Raw genomic sequence first — 24,464 nt, 5'->3', positions numbered from 1 at the left:
GAGTATGCACCCTGCAGAGCATACAGAGCAATTCTGATGTCACGTGAGGACTTCATGAGCCTCTCCATGGCACCATGGAGAGAAGGATTTGGATTCAGAAAGAGTGGGGTTTGAAGACTGGTGCTGCCATCTCTAGCCGTGGGGTCTGGGAAGAGCCCCTCACTCCCTCCAGCCCTTCCTTTCCTAAAGGCCAAGAAAGGAGGCCTGCTGCTCTGCCTATCCCGAGGTATTTGAATGAAGAGCCAAGGAAATCACAATTGTGCAAATGCTGTACAACCCACAAAGTCCCATACATATGCCAGGTGTTGGTATGTACATTTGCTATTTCCTCTGTCCTCCACCCATTCTCTTTCCCCCATCTCTAGAGTTATCTGCTTCTCTGCTCTTCCAGGAGACTAATCTGCCTGATGTAACTTCTTCATCTTATTATTGTATCTTCTCATCTGAATGTGGACATATTTCTGGGTAAAAGGGGTGGAGGCTGTGGGTAACAACAGAAGAGGCTGCAGAAGATAAAGATGGAGAGGATTACATGTGAGAGTGAAGAGAGAGGCATCCGCAAGCAAAGCACAGAAGAAAAGAAGAAGAAAGAACAAGGACAAAATGTTAAAAAGCAAAAGGGCTGTGTGAAGGTCGGCCCGGTGAGGCTGTGTATCCTGTGTGACCTGCCTGTGGAACCACCGGCTGTGAGGGTGCGAGGCCACAGGCTCACCCAAGCTCTCTCTTCCTTTCGAGTGGTCCACTCACGGTTATCTCAAGTGACCCCAGTGCAACTCTCCCAGGAATCCTCCCTCCCACCATTTCTCTTTCTCTCCTCAGATAATGGAACATTATTAAGACATAATGGGAGTGGTCATGTGAATGATGAAACTAAGCTGCAATACTTCACTTTTAGCCCTAAAATCCTAAAAGGAGCAGATAATAAGTCACGCCGTGTACAGAATCACTTACAAATGATTATTGACAATAACCATGCAAATATATCTGGGACTCATATTTCACACATCTGGCAAGGACCCTGAGGGAATCCTTGTAAGTGGGAAAATGGGGGAAAGGCATGAAGAGATCCTGGCAGCTCCGTCAGCAGAGTGGGCTTGCTGTCATCTTTATCACCGCTCTAAGCATCGTCACTACATGGAAGTGACTCTGCTTTTTGGTGAAGCAAACTAGCTAGCTTCTCCTTTTGCTCTTTTGAAAACAACAAATGTGCAATGACGCTCTAGTTTTTAAAGTTAAAAAAAGTGAAACATTGCTACACTGATATTACAGTGTAAAATAAAACAATGATGAGAGGCTGTTATTACACTCAGGATATCAATCAGATGCGCCATTCTTTCATTTATGCAGTCTCCATACACAGATTACGTAAATGGTTTTATAATTCAGATAGCGAAATGAAAGAAAATACAAGTCAGGTGTCAGGTGTTCGAACTCTGTCCTGCTCTGTGGAGTAACCGGAGTATATGACGCTCAAGATGCTCGGGACACTCAAGAAACCAAACTGAAGAAATCGGCCTACTTTTCCTACCCTCCTGCCACTTCTATGTACAGCAAAGAGCCAGAGTATCAGAAGGGTGACATAAACCAAAGCAAGATGTCCTCTAGTGGTTCTCACCCTTGGCTGCACATTACAATGACCTGGGGACCTTTTAACATTCCCGATGCCCAGACTACACCCCAAACCATTAGATCAAAATATCTGGGGGGTGAACCCAGACCTTAGTATTTGTACAGCTCTCCAGGTGACTCCAGTCTGTAGACAAAGTTGCCAACCACTACTGTAGACCCTACCCACCCTGGCCTTCCCTTGGGACACCCCAAGGCACTCTCCCCTCTGGTTCTCTATGCTTCTCTTTGGTGAACTGGAGAAGAGTCAGAGGTCAGGGAGTTAGATGCCAATGGCTTGCCTAGCAGCTGCCAACTCTGTCACCAGAATGCAATAGCATAAAAATCATCACTGAAGCCTGGAAAACCTGAGAGTCTCTGGCCGGGATGGATTGAGAGAGAACTGGAACAGCCGTGCTTTCCCAAGTAAGTCTGGATAAGACAGGGACGTGCTGGAGTTTAAAAGCCAGCTCTCCAGTGAAGGTCACTGCCGACAGAACAGCTTGGAAGCTGAAACCAGTGGTCCTTAAACCTTAGCGTGCATCACCACCACCTGCAGGGCTTCTTCAACACAGATTGCTGGGCACTGCTCCCAGAGTTTCTGATTTACTAGGTCTGGATGGGGCCCAAGAATATTCATTTCTAACAAAATATTGCTGCTGATGATCTGGGAGCCATACTTTGGGAAGCACGGGTTTAAATTGCCCGAACAATCTCATGCAGTTGCATTTCATTATTAGTCACCCGTTGTTGCTCTCAGCATTTACTGTGCACCAACGTCACGTGATTTTTAAGCTCCGCCCAAATCAATTTACTTGAGGATATCTGAGGCTGTAGCCTGGGCAACAGCATATTTTAAAAGCTCTGCAAATGATTTCAGTTAGTATGTATGCTGGGTTGAGAATTACTGAGTTAAATCATAACTCAACTGACTTTATTTTAATTTGCTGTTATTCATGAAGACAGTCCTTATTACCTTCAAGAATGAGTGGAGAAGCCTACACAGAAAGAAGCCTTTGGGAGCAAAATTAGTAGGTGTATGCACCTATCAAATAGTCTATCTCTTCAGCTCTGCTATCTTAAAAAAAAGAAAAAAAGTCAGTTCTCAGCATCTGTGGAATCTGACTGTGACGTGTCCAGGGACAAAACTGGGACAAACTGGGAACAATATACCTTCCCAGACTCATCAGGTCCCAGGCTGGCTGTGGGAGGATGATGGTGTTTGATGCACAGAGAGCGAACACCAAGTAAATGGAGGCCGCTCCTTGGTGTTGGGCCACTGTGACACAGAAGCAGTTCTGAAGTGCTCTGCCCTTTCTCTAGTTTACTGGGTTTCCGAACAGTACTAACCTCTTGCTTATGATCTGAAATCCTCATCCTTGTAGTTGCTCATTGTCTGTTGCCTGCACTGTTTCAAATTATATCTATCCCTAGCACCAGGAACCCTGTCTGCTGTGTTGTGGCCTTTCCTAAAGAATTGTTTAGGAAATGTAAAACAGGCCAGATCAGTCTGAGGTAAGATGTTACACCTCGCACCTTTTTATCAAGCGTCTGACAACCTCCTCCCGCTATCAACCCCCTTCTAAAAACGCACACTCCGGTAATCTTAGTCACAGAGAAATGGGAATCTAAGATGGTTTTCTCTCAAAAAGCTACCTGAATTTTTTAAAAATCCTGGGGGAATAAGAGGACTTGTTTGACCTAAAGTTACGAATCCCTAATGATGAAACTTCATGTTTCCAGTTTTCTTGTTTGTATTTATTTGTTTTTTGACAGGGTGTTTCCCATGGTGTCCACGTATAAAGCCCAAGTGACTTAATTCTCCTTGGGGGCAGGATGAGGAATGTGGAGAAAATGTTTTCATTGTAAGCTCTATTGTACTACAGATTTGACCGTTTTTACTAAGTGAAAATGTTCACTTAATATGTTTTCCCTGACATATTCGCTTGAAGAAGACAGGGCCAGAATAAATAGCGGATGAAACAGATGTAAGGCAAAAACATGGTTAACGGCAGATGTTACGTATTGAAGTGGAGTTTAGGTAAAGCAGGGCCTGTATTTTGTATACCCTTTCATTTCAGCTATCAGATGGTGATAGGGTCTTACATCGAAAGGATGTTTAAAAATGTTTCTTCGCTTATTTTGAGAAGGGTCATCTGGTGAAACACTTTCTTGCAGGCATCTGATCTGGGAATTTACTTATGAAGCCAGGTTGTATTTTTACTTTTACCTCATTGCCTCAAGACATGCACACCTGCAAATGCAATTTACTATCAGATTAAAACACACCCCACAGTGGGGGCCCAGGATGCTCTGATGTTTGTTTGTGTTTTATTTTGACGTCTTTTTTAGAGGAAGATTGCTCATATCTAATCACACTTTCCCAGACCCTAAGGCTGTCTCTGATTTGGCAGTTAATCACCCGGGGAAGCTGCATTTTTCACTATCCGACTATCTATTCGTACACTGGAATCTTATTCTGCCCATAGTACCTGGAAGTTTAAAGGAATGTATTTTTATGGGACAATATATATATATATATATATATATATATATATATATATACTTTAACCTTTAAAACTTCTTCCTAACATCATTGGAATAATAGACACAAAATTGCTTTAAAATGAAAAAAAAAAAAAAGATTATTATTAAATTAAGTTATCGCTACTAACCTGAATACTTTTCTATTTCTATTATATTTCTCTCTCTTTTGAATAGCCAACTTCAAAATTACAATTTAAAAGAGTAACTTGAAAACACACGTTCCTCGCCAAGGCCTGCCCTCTCCTTGGCCTGCTACGTCAGCCTCCCTCTGAGTAGGATCGGGACACACTGAGCATTGGATAAAGCGGGCGGGTTCTTGTGCAGGTCACATAGCCCTTCATATCGGCATGGTACCCCTTGCTCAGATCAGCACCAACTCAGCAAGACAGAGACCAACCAACAGATAAGTGGTAGATGTATGTTTGTCATCAACAAGAGTATAGGAAGTAGGGAAAGGTGACGTGGGATACTGTCTCAGTGGCTAATGTAACCGAAAGTTCCCCATCGTTGCCCTATGGTAGAGCTGAGAGCAAGAATGTGTTTACTGCTTGAAGGTTTCTTACAGGAAGCTCAAGACGGAAGCAAGTGCCTGAGGTATCTGAGGGTAGCAAAATGGTGGGTGAGCTTTTCTAGGGTCGGCAATTCCCTTTAACAGGTCTCCAAAGCTGGCTCTTTTTACCTTAAAAGAGAATCAATCCTGCCCTTCCATCCTGGACAAAAACTGCCTCAAGAACTCAGAATTTTAGTATTGCGCTTGAGCAACTGATGTTGTGCTATTCTCACTCTCTTGGTAACCTCTTTTCTGCATTGATTAACATAAGCCTCTGATTTTTTCTCATTTAGTTTTTAATGGGATGAATTACATTAATAGATTCTCTAAAGTTGATCCACTCGTGGATCCCTGGTTTTATTCTACTTAATCATTGTTTTTTCTTTTTTAACAATCATCTCTTGTTATTTGAATGATTGACCTAAGACTCAACCTAAATATTCTTCTAATATTTGTTAGATGGCTACATAGCCAGTATGTCTCTGGTCTTAGTGATGAACCAATATAGGAATGGCTTTTGCTTGACAGAAGATAATCATAATGATAAATAGCATTACTAGATAAAATACAGGACACCCAGTTAAATTTAAGTATAAGACTAACAATAAATACTTTTTTAGTATAAATATATCCCATGCAATATTTGTGTCCCCTATACTTACATTAAATGGAAGGGGATGCATTTACACTGAAAACATTTTTGTTTATTTGAAGTTTATATTTAACTAGTATCTTATATTTTTACTTGCTAAATCTGGCAATCTTAATCATAAACAAATAAACAAGCACAATGTTCAGAAAAGAATACATAAATTTTGAAATTAATAAACAGTGTTATCAGTGGGGGGAAAAATGTCAGCAAACCCTAGTAATCACTGAGCTCCCGTTTCTGAACATGACAATGGGGTGGGGAAGTGAAAAATAATAAAGATGGTTTTAATTAATATGAAACCAAGAAACATAGAAAAAAACGTCAAATTTCAAAAACAAACTAGATTGGTTTTGTTTTAAGGGAAAAAAACCAAAACACCACCAACAGACCTTGCCCTAGGAGATAACTCTTTTGTAACCACCTTCTGTCATTTCTCAGGAAGTACTTCTGTGCTATTTTCACCACCCGAGGCAGATATGTTTCAGTAGTTTTATGTTACATAATTTTTGCTTCTTTTTTAAATTTTCAAATAAGCTTTTACTGGCTTGAAATATAGTGTCTATGGAACTTGTATTCCTTTGGTTTTTTTGTTTTTGTTTTTTTCCAAAGGTCTCCCCAAAATGTTTGTAACTACCTGGCCTTTCTGCAAATTGTCATGCTGCTCAACACATACTGGCTGGGTCTGAACTTCCACCCATATTTTTAGAGGAAGACGGGTAAGAGCGTTTTCTTAGTATTACCCATAGATGCGTCTACGCAGTCTGCATTTCTTGCAGGAAGGAGGAGCCGTCATTGTTGCCTTGAGCAATGATTGTTTTCGTTTGAGGAGTCAGAAGTGAAGTATTCATATATAAAACAATTTGGGTTAGTTAACATTTGGGTTAATTTATATATATCTATATATCTATATATATATAGATATATAGATATAGATACACACACACACACACACATATATATATATATATATATATATATATATATATATATATTCTGGAGACATATTTTATAATATGTATAGAATGCTTTTACGGGGCTCCTTTCCACATATTGGGTCAAAAGTCGAAGCTAAAACACCAGACCACGCTTAGAAAAAAAGAAAAATGGGGTGGGGGGCGGGGAGACAGAGAAGCAACTGCAATGATTTTGTCAAAACTCAAAGTCAAAGTCAGGTGCGTTCATTAACCGAGAGTGATCTCACCATCATCCTGACATTGTGGATCCTAGTCCCTCCTCTGATTTTGAATTTGGTTTTGTCTACTTTCTCTTTGGCAATCACATTGCTCTCTTTGATTACCTGCTTGTGGTTACCAACATGGCTCCACTGATAACTCTGGTTAGCTGGCTTGCACTTTTAATAAGGCTCTGGCCCCTCCTCAGGTGACTCGTGGAGGTGACCCTGGAGGCCTGACTCCTCCCCATCTCAAAGCTGGGGTTTAAGCCGGGGGTCCAAGCACCGGCTCCCCTCAAGCCCAGCACCTACCTGTCTGAGTTTCTTCTAAACACTATTTTGTGATGACAGGATGAGAGTTGTATTGGTTAAGCATTTACAATAGGTTGATGGGATCATGAAATTTGGGGTTCTATTAAATAAGGTGTGTCATCCTTTGTGTGCCAGGTTCAGCCCTCAGAGCCCCCACGATTTCCATCATGAATGGGAGTTGACAGTTACAAGAAGCAACGAGATTAGGTTTACAAACACTTCAGATAAAAGTTATCAAATAGAAAATAATATGTTTAAAATAAAGATATAAAAGCAGAAATAGATAACACAAGAAAATAATGAAACCAAGGCACTATATACATAATATATATGACGTATATGACATATATATATATATATATATATATATATATATATATATATATATCATAAATATGAAGGATTTTCTAGAAACAAAAGATTTTCTAGAAATGAGATGTATGATAACTGAAATTAGAAGCCTAAGAGATGAGTTAAGCAGCAGAGTAGACTGGCTGGTCGCATTCCCCTCCCCTCCCCTCCCACCCGCGGTGCACAGTTCCTGTTTCTCCACATCTTTGCCAACATCTGAGGGTGGTGCAAACTATACACAGGTAGGCAGATTGCAGGTTGCATTGTTTCTTTACAGAACTGAGCCCATCCCAGCCAAGATCCTGCCTTCTTCTGGTTTCCTGGGTCAGCCTTTTAGACACAGGGACTTTAAGCCTCAATAAATCCCCCTTTGCTTATGGGGTTCTTTTCGTTTTATTTTTTTGGTGTTGTTGTTTTTATGTTTGGTCCTTGGGTCAGTTCTCAGCAAAGCTCTCCCACAGAAAGGCTATGCTTTCTCTCCCTGGTTCCCACACCCCTAAGCCTCATACCCAGCACCTTCAACATTCTGTTTTCCTGCTTCTGGTTTTAACTATGCTAATCCCCAGATTCTGTTTTACTCACACTGCACCTTTCAGTCCCCCTCTTCCCCCTCTGCAGGCCAAAGTTTAACCCAACCCTCGCCATTCTTTTTTCTGTCAGCCAGTCTCAGACCATCCCAAACAAATACAGCTCCTTTGTTAACACGTGGTGAATAAGCTCAGAACCCAGCCAGGTATTTACAGGTGTATCTACAGTTGGGAAGGCACCGGAGACGTACTTTTCAAAACCTGAAACTAGACACATAGCCTGGAAACCCAGAGGTAATACAGTATATGGTTAGACAATGGACTCCTGAAGCTGAATCTTCCTTAGAGCTACTCCTTAGCTGTATGACTTTGGGCAAATCACTTAACCTCTCTTTGCCTCAGTTTTCTCATTTGTAAAACAGAGATAATAGCACCCACTGTATAAGGTTATGAAAATTCAATGAGTTAGTATATGGAAAGTGTTTAGACAAGTGTCTGGCATATAATGAGTACTGTATATGTTCCCTTCAGCATTATTCCTATTAGGTTGGTGCAAAAGTAATTGCGGGTGAAAACGTTAAAAATAATTGCAAAAACTGCAATTACTTTTGCACCTACCTAATATTTAATTGGGGCTGTCCCAGGAAATGGCAGGTGGCAGTCACAGTTACTGAGACCAGAACAGGATCAGGAAGTACCACCGCATTTGTGCACCTAGTGTTTTCTTCTTTTCTCTATCAACTTCTCAAGATATTCTTTATCTTCTTATCAATTACTGGATAACTGTCCACTAGTTATATGGTTCATACTCTTCTGAAACAGCCCAGAAAAGCTCCCAGTCCTCTCTGTCAAACCCAGTGTTTGACTCTGGCCACCAAAACAGTTACAGCTGCCTTGTTTCTTGCTATGCCCTTTAGCACTCCTTTCTACAAACCATTCTGCTTGGAGCAGCTAATAAATCCCACGCTTTTAGGATCTGGGACGTTGCTTTTAGCTTTCTGATGGTGTTAAGCTGACACTGACAGGGCCCAGGGGAAGGAATGAGGTGGGAATATCTCCCTTCACTCCAGGGGCAGAAGGTCACCTTGAGTCTGAACTTTGTTACCATCCTACACTGGCCGAGATACCTAGACCTGGAGATTTTCTTTAGCTATGCTCATCTGTTTGGTGAGAATCCCGGAGAAACTGTTTCCTCGTTTCTCTCCTGGTGACTTGTAAGTGGATTATTCACTTGCAATAGTAATCAATCGGGCTCTCAATATATATAAAGAGGAAGATGCTGATTCACAGGTAATGATGCTGGTCGCAAGTAACTGCAGGTATTAGATAATGTTGCCTGTTTGGGGTTAATGAAGTCTTGATTTGAGATATATCCCAGAATATACTTGCAAGGGAGAGAGTTGAGCTGTTCAGTAGATTAGATTCTTCTACCACATATCTCCAAGATATTTTTTGAAGAATTCAAAGACATACAAGTGTGACACCTATTCACGATTAATAACTCATATTCTGAAGTCTTAGGTATCATCAGCTCAGGTATATATTACTTAAATTAAGTATATATATTCAGTCTTTAATTTAGAATAGCCTTTCCCCTAATGTCAAAGTAATAAGCTTTGATTATACAGCTTTTTGCAAGCAGACATTTTTGCATTTTCAGAAATTGGGAATCCAGGGAGGGCCCAATAATTGTGTTGAATTATCTAGATAATCCCTGTGCTGTCCTGAAATGCAGCTTTTCATCTTTGACTTCTGACATTCTTACACTACCTGTTTTCAGAAGCTCATCCGTGTTTACGGATCAACCTCATATCCATCGTAGGATGATTTTAGTACTTATTAACAATGACTGAGTCCTAATTTATACTGACCCCTTACAGGGTTTTGGGAAGTCAAAGAGGAACAAAAGAGGATTTTCTCCGGAGCTGCTCACAGCCTGGTGGAAGACACGGATATAGATAGAATTAGGATTCCAAGTGCTGAGCTGATTTTAGGTCTGTGGGGACACGACAGGGGATAAAGGCAGAGCTGCAGGGAAGGGGCGGTGAAGGGAGACATCAAGGAGAAGTTGACCTTCAATCTGAGTTTTTTACGTTATGTAGGATTGTACGAAGTAGAAAAAAAGAGACCCTGTCATTCACTTGTGGCAAGAGCCCCCGGGGCCTGGAGCCCATGTTGCATGTAGTGGGATCAGAGGGGGCGGTTGCGGGGGTGCGGGAGGGCACAGGGAAGAAGGTGCCACTGGAAAGGAGGTTGAAGTGAGAGTCCAAGGGGCATAAGTGAGGAGCAACTGAAGGTCTTTAAGTGGCAGAGTCACGTGATCAGATATGGGCATCAGAAAGAGAATGTTTACTGACTGAGTCTCTTCAGATTTTCCTTCTGCATCTCCTGAACTGCAAACACTTCAATACAATCATTTTTTTCCAGAAGCTCAAGAAAATACTCAGGCAAGGTTAATATAATTCCCAGGGGTGTGTTTAAGGGCCATGTTTGTGGTAGTGGTGGGAGTTACAAGAGGTGGAAGTGTGATGGCTAGGCTCCACTTCCTTGGCTGCTAAGGGATGCCTTGAGGGAAAATGAATCTAGTCCATTGATCTTGGGTAGGATGTGTCATTGATCCCCTGGGGAAGAGAAGAGAACCCTACAGTCCAAGTCAGAAGAGCTGACTAGCAGTGAGATTCAAACAACTCATCTTCCTCTGCCTCAGTTTCTTCACCTGTACCCCCTAGTATAGCTTGAGCTGCATTGTCTTTAGGATGCCTTCCAGCTTCAAAACTTTGTGTATAGAATAACACATTGTGTCCCAAACTCATTTTGAACATTAATCTCAATTTTAACTGAACATCTTTCCAGTTGGAATGGTTTGCATGTCACCTTCTATTTCCCACCTCAGAGGCCTGTAGAGACCATGTGGAGAGCACCTAGGGAAAGAGAAATTGACAGGACGGGGGTGGTTGGGTGCTGACTGCTAATGTCCAGGAACTTGTGACATCTGTTAGGTGGTCAGGGTCTGATGCCCCCATTCTATTTAAAGAGCTGTAGCTTGAGAATTTCCTTTCCCTTGAAGCACTGCTCTACACTAGAAACAAGTAGTATCCATTGACAGAAACTAGGGACGGCAAGTTTATTTACCCAAGGGCAAATCAACAAAGCTGTAAGAGGCAACTGAGGGTGACTACCTTTGCTGTAGCAACTGTCAAGGGTATAAACAAATTGCTGTTCTCAGCCCAAAATAGTGAGATTTCATATATCGTCTTTTCCAATACCTTTGATTTGCTATAATCACTTTGCTTTTTTTAAACAAAGCTTCGTCAGTAACAATCAATGCAAAGGAAATATCCCCCAAAGTAACAAGATTAAAGAAAAACAGATGAAAGACCTTGCTTGAAAAGTTAAGAGTAGATGCCTGGGAACTCCTCAGATAATTTCCTGTTTACGTCTTTTTTGTGTGTGTTTTTTTTTTAACTTCTGTTTTTCTTTAGTACACTTTCCAGTAGTAAATTTCCATACTCCAGTTTTTCCAGGAGTTTTTGGAACCAGCAGACTTCTCAGTCCACATTATTAAAAGCAAATTTATTATTTCTCTGTTGTAGTTGAATGAAGCATTCTTTTGCATGAACTGCCAACGAGTTTACGGTTTTCTTAATATGCCCATTAAAGTTGGTAAATTACAGGGGCCCCACATATCTTAGAAGACAAAGATTGCAGGACAGCTACATTCAGTGAGTGCAGTGAAGCCCGATTCTCCAGCTGCATGGAAAGCCAAGTCCATTCTCCCACTTCACACCTCCCCCACACACACACGCAAAAAGACAGTTCTAATTTTCTCTACTTGCTTCACAAAAAGGATTACATTTTCTGGGTGTCACCCTCCCCGGGAGAGTTCTGTAGCCTTGGGCACCAAACAAGCCTTCATTATCCTCCTCCCTGGAGTGGAAAGTCTGGAGGTAGCTTACCCTGAGGCCGGCCAGTGGGAAGAAACACGATTACCAGGGCAAAGATGAGGGCAGCACAGGGAGACTTCATGTCAGCTTTCTTGCCTCGGCTCTCCCTCCTGCACGATGCTTTGCTGGCTTCAGCCTCCCTGAAACGTGAACATTTCCTGTTTCCTGCTTGTTTGGGTTGGTGCTAACTTGAAGGAGAAGTGTTTGCCTGTTTTTTAGGAAGTGATGTAATTCTGCAGGAGCCTGTCAGACCAGCAAGGATTGCAAAAGAGAAGTTGCTCTTCAAGCACTGATTCAGTGGGCACGCCTCTCCAGCCCTCTTCAGCCCCAGCCCTACCAGGGACCTCCTCTCTGCCTTCTGAAACTGTCCCTGTGCAAACAGTGTCCGTTGCTCAGATGTCATTTGGAATCTGAGACTAGTGGTCCTGGACCACGTGCATTCTTGATTTGTGATTTTACTCCACCCCCCAGGTGAGTCTAGAGAAGTGCTAGCCAGCAGAACTTTCTTAGAGGGTGGAAATGCTTCCCACCTATGCTGTCCAATATGTAGCTATTAGCCACGTAGGCTATTGGGCACTTGAAATGAGGCGAGGGCGAACAGAATTTTTAGTTTTTATTTTCATTAATTTAAATGTAAAGAACTCCATGTGGCTAGTCCTGCCGTGTCGGTGAGTGCAGGCTCAGCCAGCAGGGACACCTGCACCATCAGAAAATGTCCAGGCCACTTGTCTCCTTCCCGGGCCCTGAATGTCCCCTCCCTCAAAGCTCATCGAGAGAAAAAGGACAGTGTTACATCCATGCTTGAAGGATGCACTCTCCTTCCCCAGAGAGAAATTATCCTTTTACATTTATTTTTGTTTCGGTTTTTAATTTACAAAGACTTTATTTTTTAAAGCAGTTTTAGATTCACAGCAAAATTAAGAAGGTACAGACATTTCACATGTATCTCCTGCCCCGCCTCACCCCTCCCCCACACACATTCCCAGCCTCCCCTATTATCAACGTCCCCACCAGAGTGGTCCATGTGTTACAACGAATAAACCTACATTGACACATAGTCACCCAAAGTCCATAGCGTACACTAGGACTCACTCTTGGTGTTGTACATTCTATGGGTGTGAGCAAATGTATAATAATGGCTTGCATTCTCATTATAGTATCATACAACGTAGATTCACTGCCCTAAAATTCTTCAGTGCTTCCCCTTTTTATCCCTCCCTCATGACCCCAACCTCTGCCAATACCTGGCAACCACTGATTATTTTACTGTCTCCATAATTTTGCCTTTTCCAGAATGTCACATAGTTGGAATCATACAGTGTCTAGCCTTTTCAGATTGGCTTCTTTCACTTAGCAATATGCATGTAGGTTTCCTCCTTGTCTTTTCATGGCTTGACAGCTCATTTCTTTTTAGCACTGAATAATATTCCATTGTCTGGATGTACCACAGTTCACCGACTAAAGGACATCTTGGTTGCTTCCAAATTTTGGCAATTATGAATAAAGCTGCTATAAACGTCCCTGTGCAGGTATTTGTGTGGACGTAAGTTTTCAACTTCTTTGGGAAAATAGCAAGGGGCCTGATTGCTAGTTCAGATGGTAAGACAGAAAACGATCTTTTAAAGGGCCTATTTCCAAAGCAGAGTATATTTTCCGGGGGAAAGCTGCATTTCACCTTTCCTCCTTCTTGCATGACAATAAATTTCTCAGAAGTTGTTAACAACAAACAAAATAGGAGTGAGTTGGATTAGAATGGACGTGGAAATCCTGCCCAACTGAAAGAATGCAAGAAGGTGTCTGTTTAGACCAGTATGCAGGGAAGATTACAGTGCTAGGTTTTTGTCTTCTAACTGAAGTCCTTTCTTTGGTTTAGGCTTAGTTAGGACCTAAGCACTGTAGAATGCAATTTCGTAATTATGTTTGTTGTGGTGATAAGAGAGACTGGCAGATAGAGAGGCATGAGACACTCATCTCATCTCTAAGCCCTTCCTGCAGGTTACCCTGAGTCATCACCATTTTCCGGTAGGTTTCATCTTCAGTGACCTGGTTGATATAAACACTTGAGATGACTTGGATTCTTCTGCCCCTGACACAGCCATTCATTTTTTGCTCAGTGCATTGCTACTTTTCAAAGTCATTAGCCACTGTTTATCTCAGTTCTTATGCACAAGAAATAGCTTGGTGATTCATGTAATGCTCAGTTTGTTCGTGGATTTACAGTATGGATTTTAATGTTTTAAACTGGCAAGTAAGTCAACTCGTGATAAAAAAAATATGCCTTTTGCATTTTAGGTGACAATACAGAACAAATGGTGGGAGAAAATAGACAAGTTCACAATCGGGTGATTGACTGGAAAACCACAGGGAAAGAACTATTAATCAAACTCTTGCTAAGCAAGTGAATAGACCACTGGCTCCGAGACCCTCTAGTACTGAGTATGGTTGGCAATTATTCCTGTACTAGCATGCATTTTTCCAGCTGCAACACATGTGCAAGAGAGAAAGCCCAGGGCTTGGGGGTTCTCTTCATTTTGCCATTTACACCCTAGAAAAACTATTGTTGGATCCCAAGCTTGAGGCAAGGGCAAGGACTTAGCCTCGGTTTCTTTGATTTTAAAACTACGGCTTGCAGGAAGCCATGCAGAGTCAGGTATCTGTGGCTGGACCACAGACTGTCTTCCCGGAGGCCCACGGCATGGCCAGACAGTTCCTCATAGTTTCTACAAGTGTGCTGTGCATTGCACAACACTACATCGGTGAGAATGATGTTCAAAATAAACCGAGGCCATGGAGACACGCTGCACTACCGAGTAATTTTCTTTTGACCCCTGTGCTCTCTAAGACCCTTGGCGTGATTAAGCTGATCTTAGGGGGAAGAAAATTACCATCATTGATCAGAAAATTGTAGTACCTCAGTGATCTCTTTGCTGCAGTTAAAATCACATGGAGACTGTGTGGCAGGTAATGGGCAATTTACCTCTGTTTGTTCTAATTTTACCAACCATTAATTTTGGCAAGTAGCCACCCAGCCTCAGATTAAATCCTGATACACTCGTGGCAGGAAGTCACGGCCCCAGTCATAACCCCGAGGCGCTGGGAGCCTCTGGAGGGAATGGCAGGCACACAGGCAGGGGTTAGCATCACTTCAGTGCCTGCCACTGCCTTTCACCAGTGAAAGGAGGAAGGGTGGTAATGAAGTATGGTGCCTAGGAAATACCTTGAGACCTCATAATGCTCAGGAGGACAGGAAAAGAAAGCATTTGCTGGTTCTAGGGACTCTTTATTCCTTTACCCCCCCCCCCCCCCCAATCTAGCTGTCACCATCACTTCTCTGTATTACGGAAATGCCTGTCGTGCGGGGTATCAGGCAGGGTCTCAGCTCCCGCTCACCACACAAGAACGCAGGATGTGGCTAGGCCAAAAAGGAACACCCATGGAGCCATAGATAGGGGAGTCACACCACTATAGTCTCACTGGAGGCTGGATTCACACGACGTGCGACCTGCTGTCCGCTTTTCTGCCAACCGACCAACGACTCTCCACCACAGCAGCGGCAGTTATATCAGTGGCCAGTTGGCTAACTGGCTATAGCTGACGGCCAACCAGCCACAGCCGACAGCCATCCACCACCTAGCAAGCGGTGGAGTGTGGATTGCAGATTGCAGAGAGTAGATTACTAGCAAGTGAGATTGTTTGGCAGAAACAAGTGGATGGCGGGTTGCGGATAGTGTGGCTCCTGCCTCCTGTGTCTCCAACCCAGCCGCCAAGGAGAATATAGTGGTATGACTCCCCTATCTATGGCTCCATGAGTGTTCCTTTGGTTTGGCCTCACCATGTCCTGCGTTCTTATGTGGGGAGCGGGACCAGAGACCCTGCAGGCCGCCCTGCATGTCAAAGAAATAGTGAAATGCAATGGTTCTGCTCAGAGCCTCTGGATTCAGAAATGCACAGGGTGGGGATTGAGTGCAAAAACTGCGGTTACAGACTGAGTCTAAACTCTGGTTCTGTCATCAGAAAGCTGTATGCAGGTAAGCAAGTTACTTACTATCTCTGTGCCTCTTTCTTTATTACAAAATGAGTATGCCCAAGCCAGCACCCTTCCACGTGAGGCCAAGAGCCTGGAAACTGCTCTGTGGGGCTCCGCCCCCACTGCCTGTCATCCAATTCTTCCTCTCTGCCCTCCTGCCTCCTCCTCACACTCCCCTCCCTGCCTTCAGCCCTAAGAGAGAAGCGACACCAGGGAACAAGCTCAGAAGTGATCAGATCTTACAGGGAGAGCAAGCTCTTTCTACGTCCCCTCCTTGCCCCCAACCTAGTCATCCCCCCACACACAGATAGGCACACACACTCATTCCTATATACACTCAGACACATGCACATGCTCACACACTGTGGAAATATGTGAAGACCAACCGGATGGGAACAAGCAAACGCTGTTTGTTCCAGGCTTCCGACAGCAAGGGAGTCAGCCACTATTACTCGCATTTTGGCTGAGACTCAAAAGCAGGCAGAACAGCAGACACGCTCTATAGGGGGAAAAGGAAAGGCTTCAGGTGTCCCCTGATGGGATGCTGTTGGCATGGGGAACTAGAAGCCAGTCCTAGTTATTGGCTCTAGTGATTGTTTAGCGGGACATATGTGCTTCTCCTAAATTGAAAGCAGGAGGAAAAGATGAAAGCTGATTGTTACAGGTATTGTGGCTTGGCTTTCTGGACCAGTTACTAGCGATAAGGTCTGACTTCCTACAAGTCTGATTTATAGCAGGCTGGCTTCCTGGGTTGTTTGCTGCAGATTGTGGGTCAGAGTTCTGTTTTATATGGTCTGGCTGTATTCCGATTGTATTCAGTCTCTCAATATATACCCACATGAGTGCCCACATACTCATTAATATACACACACGCTCACACACACAAAAACTCATACCCACACCGACATACTTGCATATACTTTCTGGGGCTTCTTGCTCTGTTTAAATCCTAACTGGTGGTAGTTGATGGCTCTGCAGTGTTTGCTTAACAAGGTGGCCAGGACGCAGACTTGTAGTACCCTGCTTCCCTGAAAATAAGACCTGCCCTGAAAAGAAGCCCCAGTTAAGATCATCAGCCAGACAGACGCATTTAGTACATTATGACAATGTTCCAGAAGAAGATGACATGACTGTATTTGAATAAATGTAGATTGTTGTGCATGAAAAAAATAAGACATCCCCTGAAAATATACCCTAATGCGTCTTTTGGAGCAAAAGTTAGTATAAGACCCGGTCTTATTTTCAGGGAAACACGGTAGTAAAATCAGGTGGGCCTGTAGATCACTCTGAAGCCAATTAGGAGGGCACAGGGAGCAGGTTAGGGTCCCAGGTTCTGAAGGAGTGCCCAGAGAGATAAGTGGGCAAGGCAGGAGCTGGGCAGATGGATTAAACTGAACCCCAGAGTAAGCAGCAAAGCTGCAGTCAGGAAAAGGCTGATAGCAATTCTACTGAATCTTAGCTCGGGCTGCCATACAAAATACCATGGACTGGGTGGCTTAAACAACAGACATTTATTTTCTCATAGATGCGGAGGCTACAAGTTAGAGATTGAGGTGCCAGCATGGTCAGGTTCTGGTGAGAGCACTCTTCCTGGTTGATTACCTTCTCACTGTGTCCTCACAGGGGAGGTAGGGAGGAAGGAGGAGGGGGAGGGAGAGGGGGAGGGGGAGGGGGAGAGGGAGGGGGAGGGGTGGGGGAGGGGAGGGGGAAGGCAAGCTCTGGTGTCTCTTTCTACAAGGGTACTAATTTCATCATGAGGGCCTCACCTTAGTGACCCCATCTAATGCAATTACTTCCCAAAGGCCCCCTTTCCAAATACCTCCATATTGGCAGTTATGACTTCCACCTCTGATTTTCTTTTTGGGGGGTGCACACAATTCAGTCCATAGCACGCTGGCTTTGAAGCCGGGAGCCTGTACACGCAGGATCACCCTGACCAGCCCCTCTGCACTTGTCAGAACCCTCCGTGGTATCTGTCCTTGCGTTCTGGCTGCCAGCCCTGGTCACTCACTCTTCCGCTCGGCACTCAGAACAGCAGCTGCTGGGTTTGGAGAATTCTAGGGGCTTCCACCACAGACCTCAGCCAAAACCTCCTCCATGACAGTGTCTCCAGGGCTGAGGCAAATAGCCTGGTGACAAAAATGACACTGAGAAGGATTATGGTTAGGAGCTGAAGTGGCAATTGGCCTGTGGGACAAGGTGCAGAGCTCTGGTCCGAAGGCCCGTTTGGGGAACACCTGAGGAGCAGAGGTAGAACCTCAGATTCATGGTCCTCCCCTAATTGACCATCTCTGTGGAGGCAGAGGGCTTCTTCGTCTTGTTCTCCAGTCTATCCCCAACATTTAGGACAATGTTAATTTTTTTAAAAAATGAACAAGTGAATTTAAAAATTCCTTTTGCAGCAGTATATTTTTGAAGTAGGCTGGATGGGGGCACCTACATCAGAATTATTTGGGGAGCTTGTTAAAATTCAGAGCTTGGACCCCATTCCAGACCTATTGACTCAGAGTCTCTAGAGCTGAGGTCCAGAACTATGCATTTTTAATGATGTTTTGGGAGATTTTTATACGCACACACACAAAAAACTTGAGAATCATTATTCTAGAGTTGCCTTTTTAACTCCCTGAAAGGTATGTCCCTCTTCTCAAATAGTAAGAGAAAAATAGACATAATATTTTCCTTTTTTGCCTTGTTTGTCAGGAAGCCCAGGTTTCCTTACCACTTCTGAGACTATTTCTTTCCCTGGCAAACTCTAACTCATCCTCAGGACTTAGTTCAGGAGACATCCCCACTAGGGAGCCTTCCCAGAAGTCTTTCCCCATCCCCAGGCTAGGCTAAGTGCCCTTCCTCCACCCCCACCCCCAAATGACCATCACAATATACCAAGAAGATCTGGTCTCATCTCCCTGAAACTGAATGCCCCAGTCTTACTCATCTGTGACCTCCCACACCTGTTAAAAGGAACCAAACTTCCTACTACTGCTGTTTCATTTGATCAAATCCTATCTTGATAACTTTTTTCTAAGTCTCTTTAAGTATTTTTGAAGTAGGACATACGTCATTTATAAATATATAGTATCTGTACAAGTGCATTTCAGAATGATAAGTGCGGACTAAGTGGTCTCAATGACTTTTATTTGTTGTTCTGTTTAGTTTGACTTTCCAGATTCACAGTTGATGCTGTCCTGACCAACTAAATCCTCAATATCACGAAACTAGACAATACATTTTTCTAAAGAGGACATACAGGTGGCCAACAGGCATATGAAAATATGCTCAGTGTCACTAATCATTAGAGAAACACAAATAAAAACCACAATGAGATACCACCTCACTCCGGTCAGAATGACTATCATTAATAAATCAACAAACAACAAGTGCTGGTGAGGATGTGGAGAAAAGGGAACCCTTGTGCACTGTTGGTAGGATTGCAGATTGGTGCAGCCACTATGGAAAACAGTGCGGAGGTACCTCAAGACATTGAAAATAGAACTACCTTATGACCCAACAGTTCCACTCTTGGGTATTTATTCAAAGAAATCTAAAACGCTAATTTGAAAAAACATATGCACCCCTATGTTTATTGCTGCGCTATTCACAATAGCCAAGATATGGAAACAACCGAAATGCCCATTGATGGACGATTGGGTAAAGACACTGTGGTGCATTTATACAATGGAGTATTACACAGCCATAAAAAAGAATAAAATCTTACCATTTGCAACAACATGGATGGACCTAGAGGGTATTATGCTAAGTGAAATAAGTCAGACTAAGAAAAATACCATATGATCTCACTTATATGTGGCATCTAAAGAACAGAATAAACAAACAGACACACAAAACAGAAATAGACTCAGAGAATAGGAGAAAAAAATTGACGGTTGCTAGATGGGGGGGTGGGGATGTGGGAGAAGGTAAAGGGATTAGAAAGCACAAATTAGTAGTCACAATATAGTCACAGGGATATGAAATACAGTTTGGAGAATATGACCAATAATGTAAAGATTATGTAGGGTTCCATATGGGCACTGGACTTATTAGGGAGACCACTTCATAGACTATGTAGATGCCTGATCACTGCAGTGTACACTTGAAACTGATGTTGAATAATATTGAATAATATTGATGTTGAATGGTCAACCACCATTTTATATATAATGGTGTGCATGTGTGTGTATACACATACACACACACAGTCACGGGATGTAAAGTACAGCATAGGGAATACAGTCAATGGTATTGCTTGGCTTTTTGTGTTCCTGTGATCTGACATTTCTGTGATCTGAGATCATAAGCTCCGCAATATGAAGCGGACCTCAAAGAGATCAGAAACCTGGAATCCAGCATAGCTCAGCCTAGATCTCAAGCAAACTTGCGCTGACTTACAGACCCATGAGCGTGAAGATGAATGTTTATGAGTGTAAGCTTTGGAGCGATTTAGGATTATTTGTTACATAGCATTAGTGCAGCAATAGCTGACTAATATATCTCTTAAGATTCTTCATTCACAGGTTGTAAACCTGAAAGTCAGAGAAGAAAAGTTAGAGGAAAAAATAACAACTGCTTTTGGCAAGGCCAGGAAGCATGGAGAAATGTGGCTGTCACCTCTTACTACAGACAGTAAAGATAGGCCTTGTAATGATACCATGTTTCCCTGAAAATAAGACCTACCCGGAAAATAAGCCCTAGCAGGTTTTTCAGGATGACATCCCCTGAATATAAGCCCTAATGCATCTTTTGGAGCAAAAATTAATATAAGCCCCGGGGAAACACGGTAGAGCTGTTTGTGCTTACGACACCACTGCAATCTTCTTCTCCCCTCCTGCAGGGACCACTGTTTAGTCCAGAGCCAGTGAATATGTAAGGCTGAGTCATGCTGTCTTATCACCCCGGCATTCCTGGATTTCTGAGTCCCTGAACAGGTGTGCTAGGACCCACATTCATGGCAGTGTTTATCGAAGAGAAAATATTAGGTAACACCTGCATTGGGTAACACAGCATTTTAGCTGTTCTCATGACCTATATCATGTTATATTTAGATGACATCATTTATACAATCTCTTTCTGCCCTAATCGACCATGTGCTTCTGGAAAGCAAGATCCATGTCTGAGTGAACTTTCTGACTTCCTCCTACTCAAAGCTCTGCCCACAAGAGATCCTAAAACCAATTAATACATGATGACTGAGCAAAACAATGAAAGAATCTAAAAATGGCCCTTATTTGAACAGGACTTTAAAAAAAAAAAAATCTGTTCTTTGCATTTGGGCACCTGTTTTTGCAAGTTACCAGATCAGACATGAATTAATTTTTACCATCTCCCTGCTAGGAGTCTAATTCATAAAGGGAGAATCTTTGCTGGAATGAGCTCAGTGCACACACTGCCTAAATTCTCCTCTGGTTTAGAGTCCTTTTTTTCCATTGCATAAACCTGTCTGTCCTCTCTCCTCAGTCCTTTGCAAAACACATTACCTCTTAAAAAAAAAAATCACACAACAGAATGGAGGTTTTACTATTTGGGTTTTTGTGAGTGAATACCTGATGGGTTTGCTTGGCAATGTTTGGAGGTCTGTTCAGACTGTCGGCAATTCCAGTGTTCGGGGCGCCCCTCTGGGGCTTTGGCAGGAGGGGGAGTCTATTTTTGATACTGGCAGAGAACTAGTAAAACCTCATCTTTGACCATCTGTAAGGACTGAGAATTATTCTGGCCAGGGACAGAATAAGAGGAAAATCATTGTCTTCACATGCAAACATCAGTATGTTGAAAAAGCAGTGAGAAAAATAATCTGCTTGGAATGAACGCTGCAGTCCTGGAGAGGGACATTGAAAGCTGGGTGGGAGGAGGGCAAGGAGGGGGCGGAGGGAAAGTTAAGGGGACAGAGTTTCTTTAACACACGCTGGTACTATTGAAAAGAAAAGAGTAATAACATGTATTACCTTCTTACCATTAAAAACAAACCAAAAATATGTGTGAGGAGCCAAGGAGACCTACAATTCTGGAAGGACTTTTAGTTTCGCAGGTAGGTTGGTGATGCCAGTGGGAAGAGATGACTTGAGGAAAAAACTTGGATTTTTAAGAGAAATTGCATGTCAAAAGTAGGATTGTCTAGTAAACAAAGACGGAAGAGATGAGTAAGAAAAAAGCAACCTTTTTTTTTAATCTCAATGTCCAGGAAGTGAAGTTGAAGTTTTGTTTCAGGAGGTTCTCTGATCAGAATCCAGAGAAGCTACTAAGTCTGCACATGGATAACTGCAAACACATCTTTGTAAAAAGTTGTCAGAGAGAGCGGGGAGGCCGCCCAACATGGAACTTGTAAAAGCCTTGTTTATGTGAAGACCAGAACAGACTGGATGTGGCTAGGGGGAACAGGTGGAGGGAAGAGATGAAAGGGTGGCCAGAATGCAACTCTAAAAGCTCATGCTAAGCCAGTGGTTCTCACCAGAGACAATTTTCTCCCCAGGGGACATTGGCAATGTCTTGGAGACATTTTTCATTGTCACAACTTGGTGCTACTGGCATCTAGTGGGCATCTAGACACAGGCTAGCAGCCCCACCTGACAGAATTATCCTGCCTAAAATGTCAATAGTGCTGAGGCTGAGAAACCCCCCAGTTAACTAAAGGGAATAATGACATTTATTGAGATGTTCATGCCTCACACTGTGCCTGCTTTACAGTTTACAAGGGGTTTTCCTGCATCCACTTGCCCCTCAACACAAACCCACGGTAGGCATCTTATGGCCCTGTGGCAGCTGAGGAAGTGGAAGTCCAGGGACTGACCCAAGGTCACAGCTGGGAGTGAGGGTCTTTGGCCGTAGCTCCGTGCTCTGCCAGGTCTCTCATGGAACCCCACGGTACACACTGAAGTCATCGTTGAACTCAAGGGTTGAGTGAATATGTGTTATGTTCCAGAAGGTGACTTAGGGAAAGGGACGGCTGTGGAAGCAAAGCGTAGAAAGGTCCCAGTCCCAGGGTGTTGCGATTGGAAGAAACTGATAGAAAATTATTCAAGTGGCAGTGAAATAACTCAGAGTTTTCCCTTCGGTAGTGACTCGTGGTCACATATTGTCTATACGGCTCAGGAAGAATTTTTAATACACAGAAATCTGAAAGTGCTTGGCTTGCTCAGGAAACGGCAATTTTATGTAATTAGAAAGTGGGGTGTAGAAAGAGACACGGTGGGCAATGAGTCTGGAAAGGAAGGCTGGAAATCCTTTCCAAGGTCCTGGAGTTCTAGTGAGGAAGGGAACTGGATTCCATTGGCAGTGAGGAACCCCAGACATTTTTAAGGGCAAGAGCGGTATGACTGGACCAATATTTTAGTACACTTAATCCATGAAGAACATTCCTTTTAAATAACATTTATTCCTCCTGACCATATTACAGAATGGATTGTTTTTAAAAGCATTGCTTTTGATGTTGGTGGTTTTTCATTGAGGACGGAGTGCTTTGCTCTAATTTGGATGAAACAATTTACTGAGAAATGGGAGGCAGATGAAAATAGCACTGCGTACAGCTGTCCTTTTGGGTGCCTATTTAAGTACATGGTAAGTGAAGTCATAGCACAGATACTCATATGAGTAGCTATCATCTGACACTAACCCAAATAGGTTTATTACTACAATTCTAAATTCAAGTGAATCGAAATAGGCTACAGTGTGTTCCCAGGGTATCTAGTGTCACTGACACTTGCTAACTCTGGAATGGAGATCACCTTCAAAGGCGTAAGAAAGGAAAGCACGTATTTACGCACGGCACCATGCTGGGTACAGCACTGAATAAATTTCTGTCTTTTCTGCATATAACTTGTGACTCCCCAAAAACTTAGTTGTCCCTCAGTATCCTCAGAGATTGGTTGGTTCCAGGACTCCCTGTGGATACCCAAATCCACAGATGCTCAAGTCTCCTGTGGAGAACGGCACAGATCAATGCATATACAGTTGGCCCTCCGTATCCACAGATTCCAAACCATGGATCGAAAACAGTTCAGCTATTTACTGAATAAAATCCTTGCGTAAGTGGTCATGCACAGTTTAAACCTACATTGTTCAAGGGTCAACTGTATATTATTTTGTGTAAGAAGTCCTTTTTGGCCCGTCCTTAAAATTCCCCCTTCTCTTTTCACACTAAGCTTTTTACATGGTCCTGGAGCTTGTTCTCCTAATTAAATATTTAGTTCCATGTTCTTCTCTATAGACCGGAAAATAAGAATGCTCTGGAAGCAGAAAGAAAAAAACCCAGCCTCCCACTGATGTCCAGTGCAAGGAGAAAACAAGGCAGCTACAAAATCTGCCCTTGGACTCACGTTTTGTGTGTGCAGTGAGAGCACTATTCAAGGACATCTAAGAACAGAACGTATATAATAACGATTTCTTCAGCATTCTTGGGCTCTGCAGGGTGTGGGTAAGCATGGAATATACTAACTGGTGTGTCTAATGATTGATAGCCACAGCAAATATACCATAATAAATACTTATAGAAATCAATGAACAAAGCTTACATGTTGCAGCAGTGCCTAAACAATGCTCAAGAATTAATAGCTGGTGTTTGAAGCCCTCGATAGGGTAGTAAATCCTAGTAATTCTCTGCCCACATGAGTCTGCTTGAGACTCCAGTACAGTGGGGACTCACAGCTGCGCAGGTTCAAAGGAGGAAGATTCTGCAGTGTAAAGCCAGGGCTCCTTGAAGAAAAGCCTCAGGTCCAGGCCTCTTTCTCTAGTCAAACAGAAACCACTAGGTCAGGGGTGTCCAAACTGCGGCCCGCAATCCATTGTTAA

At 43.0% G+C, this 24,464-nt stretch overlaps 1 protein-coding gene across 7 annotated transcripts in view; it reads right to left on the bottom strand.

Moving 5' to 3' along the window:
• TMEM154 (transmembrane protein 154) overlaps window positions 1-11,950 on the bottom strand; it is a 57,936-nt gene extending 45,986 nt beyond the window's left edge. For 5 of the 7 annotated variants that reach the window (XR_012498179.1, XR_012498183.1, XR_012498182.1 and 2 more), the window contains exon 1: window positions 11,672-11,950. Coding sequence is in view for 2 of the 7 variants with exons in the window: in XM_019722690.2 (XP_019578249.2) it covers window positions 11,672-11,741 (70 nt within the window). In the remaining 5 variants the exon portion in view is untranslated. The remainder of the gene's footprint in view (window positions 1-11,671) is intronic. The other 2 variants (XM_019722690.2, XM_019722697.2) reach the window with 2 other exon arrangements.
• Window positions 11,951-24,464: the final 12,514 nt, after the last annotated feature.

The sequence above is a fragment of the Rhinolophus sinicus genome, linkage group LG07 (genome assembly GCF_036562045.2).
Source record: "Rhinolophus sinicus isolate RSC01 linkage group LG07, ASM3656204v1, whole genome shotgun sequence".
NCBI lineage: Eukaryota > Metazoa > Chordata > Mammalia > Chiroptera > Rhinolophidae > Rhinolophus > Rhinolophus sinicus.
The sequence above is the reverse complement of the archived record's forward strand: the minus strand, read 5'-3'. Positions and strand labels throughout refer to the sequence as shown.